Source organism: Penaeus japonicus, unplaced genomic scaffold (genome assembly GCF_977035675.1).
Source record: "Penaeus japonicus unplaced genomic scaffold, GWHDUDI00000001_assembly GWHDUDI00000018, whole genome shotgun sequence".
Classification (NCBI taxonomy): domain Eukaryota; kingdom Metazoa; phylum Arthropoda; class Malacostraca; order Decapoda; family Penaeidae; genus Penaeus; species Penaeus japonicus.
The window spans coordinates 27,722,830-27,735,329 of NW_028234420.1; the positions used below are offsets into that span (position 1 = coordinate 27,722,830).

Below are 12,500 nucleotides of genomic sequence, written 5' to 3' on the forward strand. Positions count from 1 at the left end.
GAGGGAGAAAGTGTCAATGTCGAAAGGACTGATTGGTCTCTACAACACTAATGATCTAGGTAAGACTTGGCTACAGTGTCTGGCATTTTCAGTGCAACGGGTTGATTTCCAACCAGATTTTTTTCTTTCTTCGTCTTCTTATTATTATTATTAATAGTAGTAGTATTAGTATCATTATTATTATCTTATCTTATTCTGTCTCTGTGATAATCTAACTGCTTTATATTCTTTGTCTTGATTTTCTAGAAATTATATTTTACAGGTATGAATGGGATTATAGTGTGCAAACTAGTAAGAATTAATATCCTATGCTCATTGAATACCTACATCGACCTTCTAACTTTACATACATTGTCTAGTGAATAGGATTCATAATATTTCCTCTTTATCATCACCAGTGAAGCTAAATATTAAAGCATTAACTTTGCATCATTTCAGACATGTCTTTAGCCCTACGTGACCAGGAGCTGGTGAATGAAATGCTGACGATGCCAAAGAGACTGCGCAACACAATGTGCAACAGAATCACCCGACGCTTCCCAGCTCTGCCCTTGACAGTGAGAGGGTCGAGGCACGAGACTATTGACGAGCGTTCTGGGTCTAGCAAGCTGTCCAGACAGTCAACAGATGAGGAGGAAGATGGCCTCACTCCAGGTCGGAGGTTGTGATTTGTTTGTCTCACTCGATGGTCATATATTAGCAAGCTCGATATATGCATTTGAAGAAGAGAATAAAATTATGTGTGTTGAAATAGACTGATATTGCATATTCATAGTGTCAAGAGAGATTGGTTTTCTTTGTTCATAGTATCAGAAAAGATAGATTTCCTATGTGTATAGTGGTAATGAAGATTTGCTGTAGATGCAAAGTGGATTTTGTTTTTATTTGACTCTGTATATACAGTGCTTATTGCTTATATCAAAATGTAGATTGAGCTTTGCACCAATTATCTTCTTTCTTATATAGTTTTCATATTCTTATCTTATGCTATGTGATGTTTATCAGAATTTTTTTTTGTGGATGTTGCATATTTATTTTAAATTTTTGCAGGTAAACGGATTTTCCATTTTTGGGTAAACAGGATATTTATCAATTTATTCTCGGATTTATCAAAAAGTCCTAAGTATGATTGGATATATGCCAGTATGTTATAAAAGAAGTAATTGTTGGATGGGTTAATATTGTTTTCATAAGATTAAGCATTTGAATTGATTCAGAGAAGTTAGATATAAACGCACTGTGTGACTGAGTGCATTTTTGAGAGAGCAATTGTTCTTTAGAAAGTTTTTAAGTTTGATGAAAGAAATTACATGATTATTATCATTGATATTATTATTTTTTTTATGATCTTTTTTGTTATTATTATTATTAATATTACTATTATTATTATTATTATTATTATTATTGATATTTTCATTATCTTTATTGTTATTATTCCTTGCATGTAAACCATCCAAAGGAAAAGAAATATTGCAGCATTGTTAACAGAAGAGACTTCATGCTTCTTCAATTAGACATTGCTTTTGACAAATATTTTTCCTTTAATCTGGAAGGTAACCAGACTGCATCTTCTCACTACTAATCTCAAATCATTGCTAAGATGAGCTGCATTATGCTCTGTAAATTTAATAACTGGCTTGTGGCAAAGTACATACATGAATACAAGCATCATGATAACCCTATGCATATATTAAGATATATATATATATATATATATATATATATATATATATATATATATATATATATATATATATATATATATATATATATATATATATATATATATATATATATGGCTGAATGCTTTGTCTGTTAGAATGAAGGTATAGAGGGATAGATTTTGTCAAATAGAGAAACAATTGTACTTATTTGGACATCAATGATAGATATTGTTTATTATTTATTTATTTATTTTTCTCTTGAAGATGTTTGGATCTACTTTAGAATCTGAAGAGACCAAGAAATTCATATTATTTGAAGGGATAGTCTTGTCTTGCTTATAATTTCTTGGAATGACATTATAAATTTTGTAAACCTTCATACATATATCTGTTCATATTAGGAGTTATGGATACCTATTGTGCTACAGGTACTAATTTAGTTTTTGTTTCATATTAGTCTGACCAAGGAAAAACATGAAAGTTCGCTCAATGGTTTTCTTATTCCTTTTGGTAAAAGTTTGTCAGTTTTTACTTGTTCTGTCAATATGCTGGGACATTAGAGTAAGAGATCTAATCATAAACAAAAAGCCTGTAGTGTTTTTCAAACATTCACTAGTGTCATTTATAGTCCAGATAGAAATTTAGTTTTATCGCTAGGCACAAATTTTAGTCTCCTTTTTTCGTGAAAAGTTCTTTGTGGAATCTAATACATTGATACAATTCACTGTTCAGTTTTTAAGAAGTACAAATCTGTGTTTGTGTGTGTGTGTGTGTGTGTGTGTGTGTGTGTGTGTGTGTGTGTGTGTGTGTGTGTGTGTGTGTGTGTGTGTGTGTGTGTGTGTGTGTGTGTGTGTGTGTGTGTGTGTGTGTGTGTGTGTGTGTGTGTGTGTGTGTGTGTGTGTGTGTGTGTGTGTGTGTGTGTGTGTGTGTGTGTGTGGGTGTGTGTGGGTGTCAGTGTGTCAGTGTGTTAATGTGTGTGTGTGTGTGTGTGTGTGTGTGTGTGTGTGTGTGTGTGTGTGACTATGTGTCTGGGTATCTGTTTTTTGTGCATGTTTGAGACTCTTTTTGGTGATGTGTACATATTAGTGTGCATATTACATTACACAGATAAGGTACATATAAAGAAAAGTCAGCTACAGGTACTTCAGAAGTTCTTTTGTTTCTTCCTGCCCCCATGTCCCCATCATCATTTGCAGCCATTAGTGATTTTTATTTCTTTCCTTCTTTTTCTTTTTTACAGTTCAGATTAAGTGATTGGCTCTTTTTTTTGTGTTTTATGTTTTCTCCAGTCTTTCCCCCCCCCCAAATAAGTGTAAAGACTCCACAAGCAAGTGAGCAAGCAAGCAAGCAAACTCGACCCCCGCCTGTCACCACAAAGTCCCCCTTGACAAATGATGTGACGCTTTTGCTTCGGCTTCCCCAGGTCTTTCTGTGTCTGTGTGCACTGAGCTTTTGCGCGGGAAGAAGCAGGTTTTATCTTTGGCTAGCGAGGTTCGGGGGTCCACCACATCCTCCTCCTCCACCACCACCTCCACAACCTCCACCTCCTCCACTACCACCACCACTACTACCACCACACCCGAACACCCTGATCTCGAAGCCACTGCCGCTGCTGCCGAGGGCAAGAGCGCCGAGAGCAGTGACGCTCACTATGGTTAACAGTTTGTGCACCATTCTGTCCTTAACTCACTTGACTTGACTTCACTTGTTTAACTTTTTTTTCTGATTTAACCGATTGATTTAGAAAATTTTATGTTTGCCCTTTTTCGTTTCCCCCCCACCCCCCTTCCCCTTCCCCTTTCTTGATTTATTTCAGTTATTTATTTATCTTCCCTTTTTTTGTTAATAGCATATCCATCCTGTATCTTCATTTTCTGTCGGTGTAATACTTCCAATGCGTGCCCTCTTCGTGTGCACTATTAGTAACTTGCACAGATACACATGCATGAGTACACACACACATAATCTTGCATAGAGCATAATTGCATTGACACCTTAAGAACATACTCATTGGTGGAAATGTTCCTTTGCAATTGCACACACACAGGCATACACACACAGGCATACACACACACGCATACACACACGCATATATGTACATATATACATATATTCATATATATATATATATACATATATATATATAAATATATCCAAATATACATATATATAAATATATACAAATATTCATATATATATATATATATATATATATATATATATATACATATATATACATACATATATATACATATATACACATACATATACATATACATACACACATATACATAAATACATTTACTCTCTCTCTCTCTCTCTCTCTCTCTCTCTCTCTCTCTCTCTCTCTCTCTCTCTCTCTCTCTCTCTCTCTCTCTCTCTCTCTCTCTCTCTCTCTCTCTCTCTCTCTCTCTCTCTCTCTCTTCTCCTATCTCTCTCTCTCTCTCTCTTTTTATCTCTCTCTCTTTATCTCTCTTTTTATCTTTCTCTCCCTCTCTCTCTTCCTTCTTTATTTCATTTATATATAGTAGTTAACTGTAGTCAAGTAATATCCAGTACTAGTGTTATCCTTTATGTAGAACTGTTGAGTGGTGTAGTATTTGTAGTATATTTATCTTACTTATGAATGGAAAGGGTTATTTACGTTAGTTATTTGGACGCATGCTTTGCATATACTTGATATACTTGATATATACACAGTTTTACACCTTAGATACACTTGTATGCTCTTACACAGAAAGCTTTGTATTTTATAGCTGTGATTTCTTTTGCACTTATTCTGAGACCTGTAACTGTTATTCATTCAGATTTTGATAGAGTATCATAATAGGTAAATGCCTTAAGATATAAGAATAGGTTTCATTTCAGTCATACTTGTCCATCCAAAACTTAAAAAGTACACAGGTATTTAAGTTGGTATTTCCAGACATATAATTATAATAAGGAAATACTGTACATATGTTTCATCTATAATATACACACACATCTGAGCACACATACCCACATGAAAAACATTTTAATCAAACTGTATGTCATTTCTCCATTTCTTTCTGTTGCTGTCTTTCTTTCTATCTTTCCAAGCTTTGGTTTCTTTTTCCCCTTCTATCTCTTCTTCTCTTTTACCTTCCACCCCTCACCCTTCTGCCCCACCTGTTCTTATTTTCTCCTCACCTTCCTCTCTCCCTCCCCTTTCATCTTCTTTCATTTCAGTCTTTTTATGTCCTTCCCTTTCTGCTTTCGTTTTTTATTCCTTCCTATTCTCACCTACTCCTCTCTCTTTTTCATTATTATAAATTCTGTATTCACATTTAATTTCCGTTTTTTCTCTGCAGCCAAAAAGCAGCAAGCACTGAATACTGATGACATATCAGCCTTCTGCTGCACCCATGGTATCCTCAAGAACTTGTGCTACCTTTGCCGAGGGGACCCCGACCAGCCCACCTACAAGATGGGCAAAGTGTGGAGGGAGAGAGTCTCATACAAGAAACCTGGGGAGATGATATGGAAGCAGGAGCCATGTGTTGAGAAGGTAAGCTAGATTTCTGGTTCTCTCTGTCTGTCTGTCTGTCTGTCCTGGGTACAAAGGTCATGTGAATGATGTGGTTGTTAGTCAAAATATTAACTCATTCATGCCATAGCTTATATTTGTGTAATGCAGCTCCCGCTGGCTAGATGACAAGTGTGTACAGTCACTGACTTCTCCTGACATGCTGCCGCTCTGCACTTCTATGTGCATTTTTCATCTGCCTTTAACGGGAAGGTTTTTGAATGTTTTTTTTTAACCCATTCACGCTGGATGACGTGCTGACACGTTTCATGGTTTTTGAGTCAGACGCCGGTGACGAGATATCTGGGCAAGGCCGGCGCTCGGGGTGAGTGAGGGGGCAGTCCAGGCTCGTGGCTTGTGCGCCCAAGAGTCTGGAGGCGTTAGACTTATATGTTCGAAAACCCCGGCATTACGACCATACAAAGCCGGAATCGCCCTGGCGTGAATGGGTTAAATAGGTGCTTGTATTTGTTTATATTATTTTCACAAGTGAATAAAAATGTGTCTACACAAATGGAACTCCAATTATTATATACATATGTAACAGTGTAAAATATGTGTTTTGAGGGAGAGATCATGACGTGATAGGACGTCATCCAGTGGGAGGGAAATATTAGCATGACATACTATCACATCGCCCGGCACGAATGGGTTAAAGGGAAAGGGAGCTCAGACTAACCTCTGTACACATGCAAAATGCTGGATTGAGTATGTGATTCATGTAGAAAAACTGAGCAAGACTATATGGGGCCAGTAGGATACGTAAGCTGGTTACACTTCCTCTCTCTCTCTCTCTCTCTCTCTCTCTCTCTCTCTCTCTCTCTCTCTCTCTCTCTCTCTCTCTCTCTCTCTCTCTCTCTCTCTCTCTCTCTCTTACTCACTCACTCACTCACTCACTGTCTCTCACACTCTCTCACACTCCCTCCTCCCCTCCCTCCCTTCCCCCCTCTCCAACATTTCTCACTCTCTTTAACCCATTCATGCCGGGGCCGTTCTGGCTTTGCACGGTCGCAATACCGGGGTTCTCGAACGCATAAGCTTAACGCCTCAAGATTCTTGGACGCACAAGCTGCGAGCCTGGGCTGCCCGCTCACTCAACCCGAGCATGCGGCTTGCCCTCACAGTTCGTCCTGGGCGTCTGACGCAAAAACCACAATACGTGTCATCGCGTCAACCGGCTCCAATGGGTTAACAGAGACCAAAAATTCCAGGTGAGGAAAAGAAACCCACGCGGGCAGTTCGTATACATGAAATACGATGAAGCTGAGGCAGAGGAAGAAGAAGAGGAAGATGGGGGAGCTCTGGACAAGATGATTATTGACGATCAGGGCCGACCAGTGGGCAGAGCCAGGTTCAAGACGCCACCTCCAGTGCCCCTCACGTCCAAGGCTCTCACTATGGAGCTGCCCCTCAAACACTACTCAAGACATCAGAGCAAACCCAGGGCCATGTTCACCTTCCAGTGCATGCAGGTACTTATGCATTTTTTCTAATCACTTACTTTATTGATTTTCTTTTTATTATGCTTTTCTTTTTTTTTGTGGTGTGTTGGAAGGCATAGATGATGGCATTGCTGATAGAGGTTTTTTATTTTGTGTGTCATGATTAGAACATTAAGTCAATAGTTGAAAAGGGATATTTTTAGCCACCTTTTTTTTCTTTGTTTTTACATTTTGTTAACCCATTAGAAACTGGGAATCCATTTTCTTGTTTTGACCTCAACATGGACACCAGTGCCACTTGCTTGGCATACCAGACAGATTATATTTCAGAGGGAGGGAGAATCAAGCAACATATTGAGGAATTATCTCACTGTCTTATATTCATTTGATATGGTAATAGAGTCTTTTTTGTATTGGTCATTTTTTGTGTTTTATGATATTATGTGTGCCATCTGACAAGCTTTCTCAATATTGTTATCACCTAAAATTATAGTATAGAGTTCATATCAGCTAATTATGATATATCTACTCACTCTGACAGAAGTGTTATAGTTTTATGGAAACACAGAAAGAAACATATTTATTTACTGATTTATATTTTACTCTGGTAAACAAATGCAAGAGAAATAACCTCTCCAATGAAAAAGCATCAAGAGATGGAGAAGAAGCAGGAGACTTGTGCTTACAGCCATTAGTGCCACAGCACAAAGCAGCTATACTAGCACAGGGGAATAATGCAGCCACTGCATATGGTCTGGTTCACCATCCTCTTCTCATTCTGTTTGCACATTCTGCACTGCTGGTGCTTTAGAGTCGGAGGTTGTCATCTTGTTGTGTGTCATTGCTCTCTGAAGTTAGTGCTTAGTAGAGATTATGGAACAGTGCCATGCCATTTCTTTTCTGCTGGCTCTAAGAGAAAGTGGTACCATCTATGTTTGGGATTTTAAACCAAATCTGTATTTTAGTCATTATAAGGAAAACTTTAATCATCTGTCACTCAATATAACTATTAACCCATTCCGGGATAGACTAGAAAATAGCCTTAAATGTCCAAAATTAGCGTTCGAAATATTTATTATGAATGGCAAGAATGGCCGGCACAATACTGTGCCGCCCGGCAACTGGGCTTTTGAATGCGCGGTACACATGCTGTACCACCCGTCCTGTGTGGGTTAATCTTAACCCGTTAACGACGGATGACGTGTTTTTTCATCATACATGACGCAGGACCTCTTGCCTGACAATGGGCGTCATGGCGTTCGGGGATTTTGGATCACTATGTTATTTTATTGTACTATAAGTAATGAGTGAGTGATGTTGACAATTGCAGTCATAATTATTATAACTGCCGTAATACTAAGCAAAATGGTTTTCAACTCACTTACAAAACCTAGATGGCACCACTTTCTCCTAGCACCAGCAGGAGACAGAGCCTTGAATGGCACCCATCTACGGTCTCTAGCAAGCACTATCTCTATAGAGCGATGGCACATAACAAGTTCCCGACCTCTTGCTCTAAAGTACCGCAGATGAAAGATGTACAGGCAGAACGAGAGGAGGAAGGTGACTCACACCATGCCCAATGCATACAATGTGCCCCTGTGCCAGTATGGATGCCTTTTATTGTGGCACTCAATGTCAAAAGCACAAATTTCCTTCTTCTTCCCTACTTCTTCATTTTGAATGGTTATAAGTTTCATGTTCGTTCGTGACAGCACACAAATTCGAAAAAAATAAAGTTGCTTTTTGTCCTCCCCTAAAACAGTAATACTTTTATCACATCGAGTATAAAGAAAAAAAATGAGTTGATATGGACCCTGAACTACAATTTTAGTCAACTGCAGAATTGATGGAGCCTGTGATATGGCAAATATAAATTTCTAAAAACACTAAAACACACAAAAAAACAATATACACAAATGGCTCTAGCTCTACAATGAGTGACTAAAAGAGAGTGGGAAAATCAAATTATGTTGCAGAAGCTGCCTCGGTCAGAAATAAAACTCATCCTGGAGCCTGTGTAAGCAAATCTATCCCCCGTCGGCAACGGGTTAATAGGATTGTGAAAAAAGACATAAAATAAAATAATTTCATAGGTAAAAATCTAAGATTTGTCTGTGTCAGTAAGTTAACTTTATGCAGACTATGGTATGGCTTTTTACTGTTTCCAGTAGAAAAGGCATGTCACCTGAATCCAATGGATTCATACAGATTATACTGAGGATAGAAAAAAACAATCATATACAGATGTAATTTTGATATAAGTTTCCAAGTAATTAATTTGTAGTAGATTGCCATTCAAATTGTATCAAATAGATCCAAAACCAGTTGTTCTCCTTGTGGAAAAAAATAGAACATTGCTTTTCACAGTGGACACCAGGCATCAGATACTACAACCCCTCTCTCAATGATCTCAAGTTACTTCAAGAAGACAAAGAATGTGCTTGCAAAGACCCCACTGCACTGCAATGACCAAATCTCTCCCCAAATAGGAAGTCCGTCGGTGCGAGTATGGCAGCCATTACCAGAACTGCCACAGTGAGATCCAGGAGGGTCTTGATGGCTGGATCCTGCACAGGTGTCCACTGCACGTCTTAGGGTGTCCCTATGTCAACAACCGCCTCCACCCTGGGCGCAAGGTGGGTAAGCTTAGGGTCTCTTGTCCAGGGATATTGGTTAGGAGAGAGAAGCAGTGTTTTTTATTTTTTTTATTATCTTTTTTTCTTTTTTTATCTTTGTATGCTTCCTCTTTCTTGTTTGCTTTCTTTCTTCTTTCTATGCTTGTTTGTCCACATTTCTTCTAGGTTTGTGAAGAAAGAAAATGCATTGCTCTTTTTTTTTTTTTTTTCATTTTGGTCATCACCTTCATCATGATCTCGGACTCTCTCCTCATTTACTCATTTTTATTTCCTCTTCAACTTGTCTCATTCTTGTTGTCAGTCTCCCCTGTCCTTCACCTTCTACTTTTAGTTGTTGATCCCCCTCATTTTTCATAATCTATTGCTCCCACTCTCATTCTCCTTCATTTCCTTTTGCTTTCCCATACCCTCTACCTCTTTCACCTTTCATATCTGTTCATGTCATGTAAGAAATATCAAATGTATTCAATGATAATGGGTGTCACATACATGATATGTTGAAAATAACGTAACGCCGGGTGTCACAACATATGTGACGCAGCATCGGCATTTGCTCACAGTCAAAGCATGCACACGTTCATGAAGTATTATGGCTATAATGGGGCTAGCTTCAGAGCTACAGGGTTCCAAACTCAGCTTATACCCATGTTTTTGTAACCATAGTGTTTTTTTCTTTTCTTTTCTTTCTTTCTTTTTTTCTGTTTTGTCTATTTATTTTTTATCAACTTCAATTTTTTACATTCGGGACTGATTCAGATGTGATTATGTTACAGGATGGAGACGTCATATACTGTCGGGACCTCCATGCTTTTGGAGTCCGGCCTGCACTGGAATATGAACCAGCCCCCTGTGGTAAGGAGTTGAGTTATAACCTTGTGCTTGCTTGCTTAACCTGTTAACAATGGGTGACATGATATCACATGATGGTGCAGCTCTTGCCACCAGGAACACATTATCACTTCATGGCTTTTTCTATGGCCAGCACACCCAGTGATGGTGTGCACAGAGAGTGGCTGCAGCCAGAGCAGACAAAGAGTCTGAGGTATTAAGCCTGCCTGCTTGAAATACCACAGTATTAAGACTGGGAGGAGCCAAAACCACCCTGACATTTATGGTTTAGTGTTAAGCACAGAAATAATATTGTTAAAAGTATATTATTCCAAAGTAGTATGCTTTGTCGATGTATCAAAATGAAATTACTATATATGTGCTAGGTTTATGTTGCATGTACAGAAGAGGTTGAACCTATGACTGTATATATCAGATATTGATGTATTTTCATGAACTTTCTAGATATTACACTTGTTTTTTCTTTAAATTTTATTTTGATACTATTCCCCACCAGACTAATATATAGACAATTTCCCCATGCACATCCAACTTGCAGGAGGTCTTCCCAGATCCCGGTCCCCGAGTGTGGAGAAGACGACCACCTCCCTCGCCCAGATGAGCCTCCTGCATTCCCACAAGGCTATGCGGGCCATCCCAGAGCACCATCGGACCAAGAACTGCGAGAAGCAGTACTACGCTTCGAGCACAAATCTGACCTACTTACCCATTGAGGTTCTTCAGCTCATTGCCAGTTATCTGGATGGATTCAGGTGGGTTAGAATCCAGTTTGTCACTGAGGTTCTAGGGTAGAGGTTCTTGCAATGAGCTATCTCTCTCTCACTGGTACATACTGGATACTGTGTTTTATGTGTTTATGTGGTAAGTTTAGGTGTAGATATATCTGATGTGACTGCTTTGAAAGACTGAAACACTTATGAATAGTACATACATCTGTGTATTTGTAGATTGATAGATAGAGAGATAGGCAGATAGATAGATAGATAAGAAAATTATCCTTCTTTTTTATTGTCTATCTCCAATGGTTGAGATTGCAATGGTTGGGGATGCTTATATAGTATCATTGTGATAACCTGCTTTTTCTTGTTATCTCAGACATTGGCTTACCTCAACCCTGAACCAACTCCCTTTTTAACCTGTTAACACTAGGTGACAAGATATCACGTCAAGTGGTATCAGTACTTGCCGCTGGGGACGAGATATTTTGTCATTGTTTTTTGTATGGCCAGCAGGATGGGTGATTGGGCAGTTGGCCGCAGCCAGAGCGGGCGAATAGCCCAATATGTTAGGCTTACATGCTTGAAATACCTTGGTGTTTAGACCAGTTGGAGCTAAAACCGCCCCATCAGCAATGGGTTAAGCTTAGACACTGGTTTGTTAGTGTTGTTGGTCCTGTGATTTTTTAATTTTCAATATCTACAGATTCCTTTTCCCTTAAGTGTAGAGGCCAAGGAAGTCCCATTCTGTTAGTTATTAATCATGAGGTTATATTGTTTTTTGCCTTAAAAAGTTGAGAAGATAATATTTGTTATTATTTTATTTATTCTTATTAATTTTTGATTAAGTTACCCTTCACCTGTGTCTAGAAGCTGAGGAGTATAAATGAGTTTCAAGAGTTATTTAGAACAGTACTGGGAAGTGAGTTTGAAATAATTACATTGACATGACTACAAAAATATGGTGAACATATTTCATGATTTAAATGGTCAAAAACATTCTGAATGATAGGGAATGCTATGATTTTTATCAAGCAGAGAAACTACTTATTGTAGATAATTTTATTATTCACTGATTTATTCTTGATCATTCCTTTTAACCCGATGGAGCCGGTTGACATGATGACACGTTTTGTGTTTTTTTGCGTCAGACCCCTGGGACGGGATATGAGCGCAAGCCCGGTGCTCAAGTTGAGCGAGCGGGCAGCTTATGCGTTCAAGAACCCCGGTATTGCAATCGTGCAAAGCCGGAACGGCCCCAGCGTGAATGGGTTAACCCATTGCAGATGGGGATAGATTTGCTTGCCCTGTCTCCAGGATGGGTTTTACTTCAGAGCAAGGCAGCTTCATATAACATACCTTGACTTTTCACTGTCTTTCAGTCACTCATTATAAAACTAGAGCCAATTTTGTGCATTTTATTGTATTGAGAAACTTATATGTGACATATAACAGACTCAATCAATGTTGCAGTTGACTGAAATTGTTGTATAGGGTCCATATCAGTTCATTATATTCTTTACATGCAGTGTGATAGAAATATTGCTGTTTTATGGGAGGACAAAAAGAAACTTTGTTTCTTTCGTATTCATGTGGTGCCATGAAGTAATACAAAAGATATAACCATTCATAATGATGATAAC

At 38.4% G+C, this 12,500-nt stretch overlaps 1 protein-coding gene across 2 annotated transcripts in view; it reads left to right on the forward strand.

The window, feature by feature from the left end:
• The window catches only part of LOC122253444 (F-box only protein 30), a 20,013-nt gene that overhangs the window by 5,662 nt on the left and 1,851 nt on the right, over positions 1 to 12,500 (forward strand). Inside the window, exons 3-10 of one of the 2 annotated variants that reach the window (XM_043016521.2) lie at positions 1 to 59; positions 439 to 654; positions 3,088 to 3,318; positions 4,997 to 5,193; positions 6,423 to 6,683; positions 9,146 to 9,292; positions 10,066 to 10,144; positions 10,680 to 10,893. The exon at positions 1 to 59 is cut by the window's left edge and continues 189 nt beyond it. In XM_043016521.2, the coding sequence (XP_042872455.1) occupies positions 1 to 59; positions 439 to 654; positions 3,088 to 3,318; positions 4,997 to 5,193; positions 6,423 to 6,683; positions 9,146 to 9,292; positions 10,066 to 10,144; positions 10,680 to 10,893 (1,404 nt within the window). The remainder of the gene's footprint in view (positions 60 to 438; positions 655 to 3,087; positions 3,319 to 4,996; positions 5,194 to 6,422; positions 6,684 to 9,145; positions 9,293 to 10,065; positions 10,145 to 10,679; positions 10,894 to 12,500) is intronic. The other variant, XM_043016522.2, reaches the window with a different exon arrangement.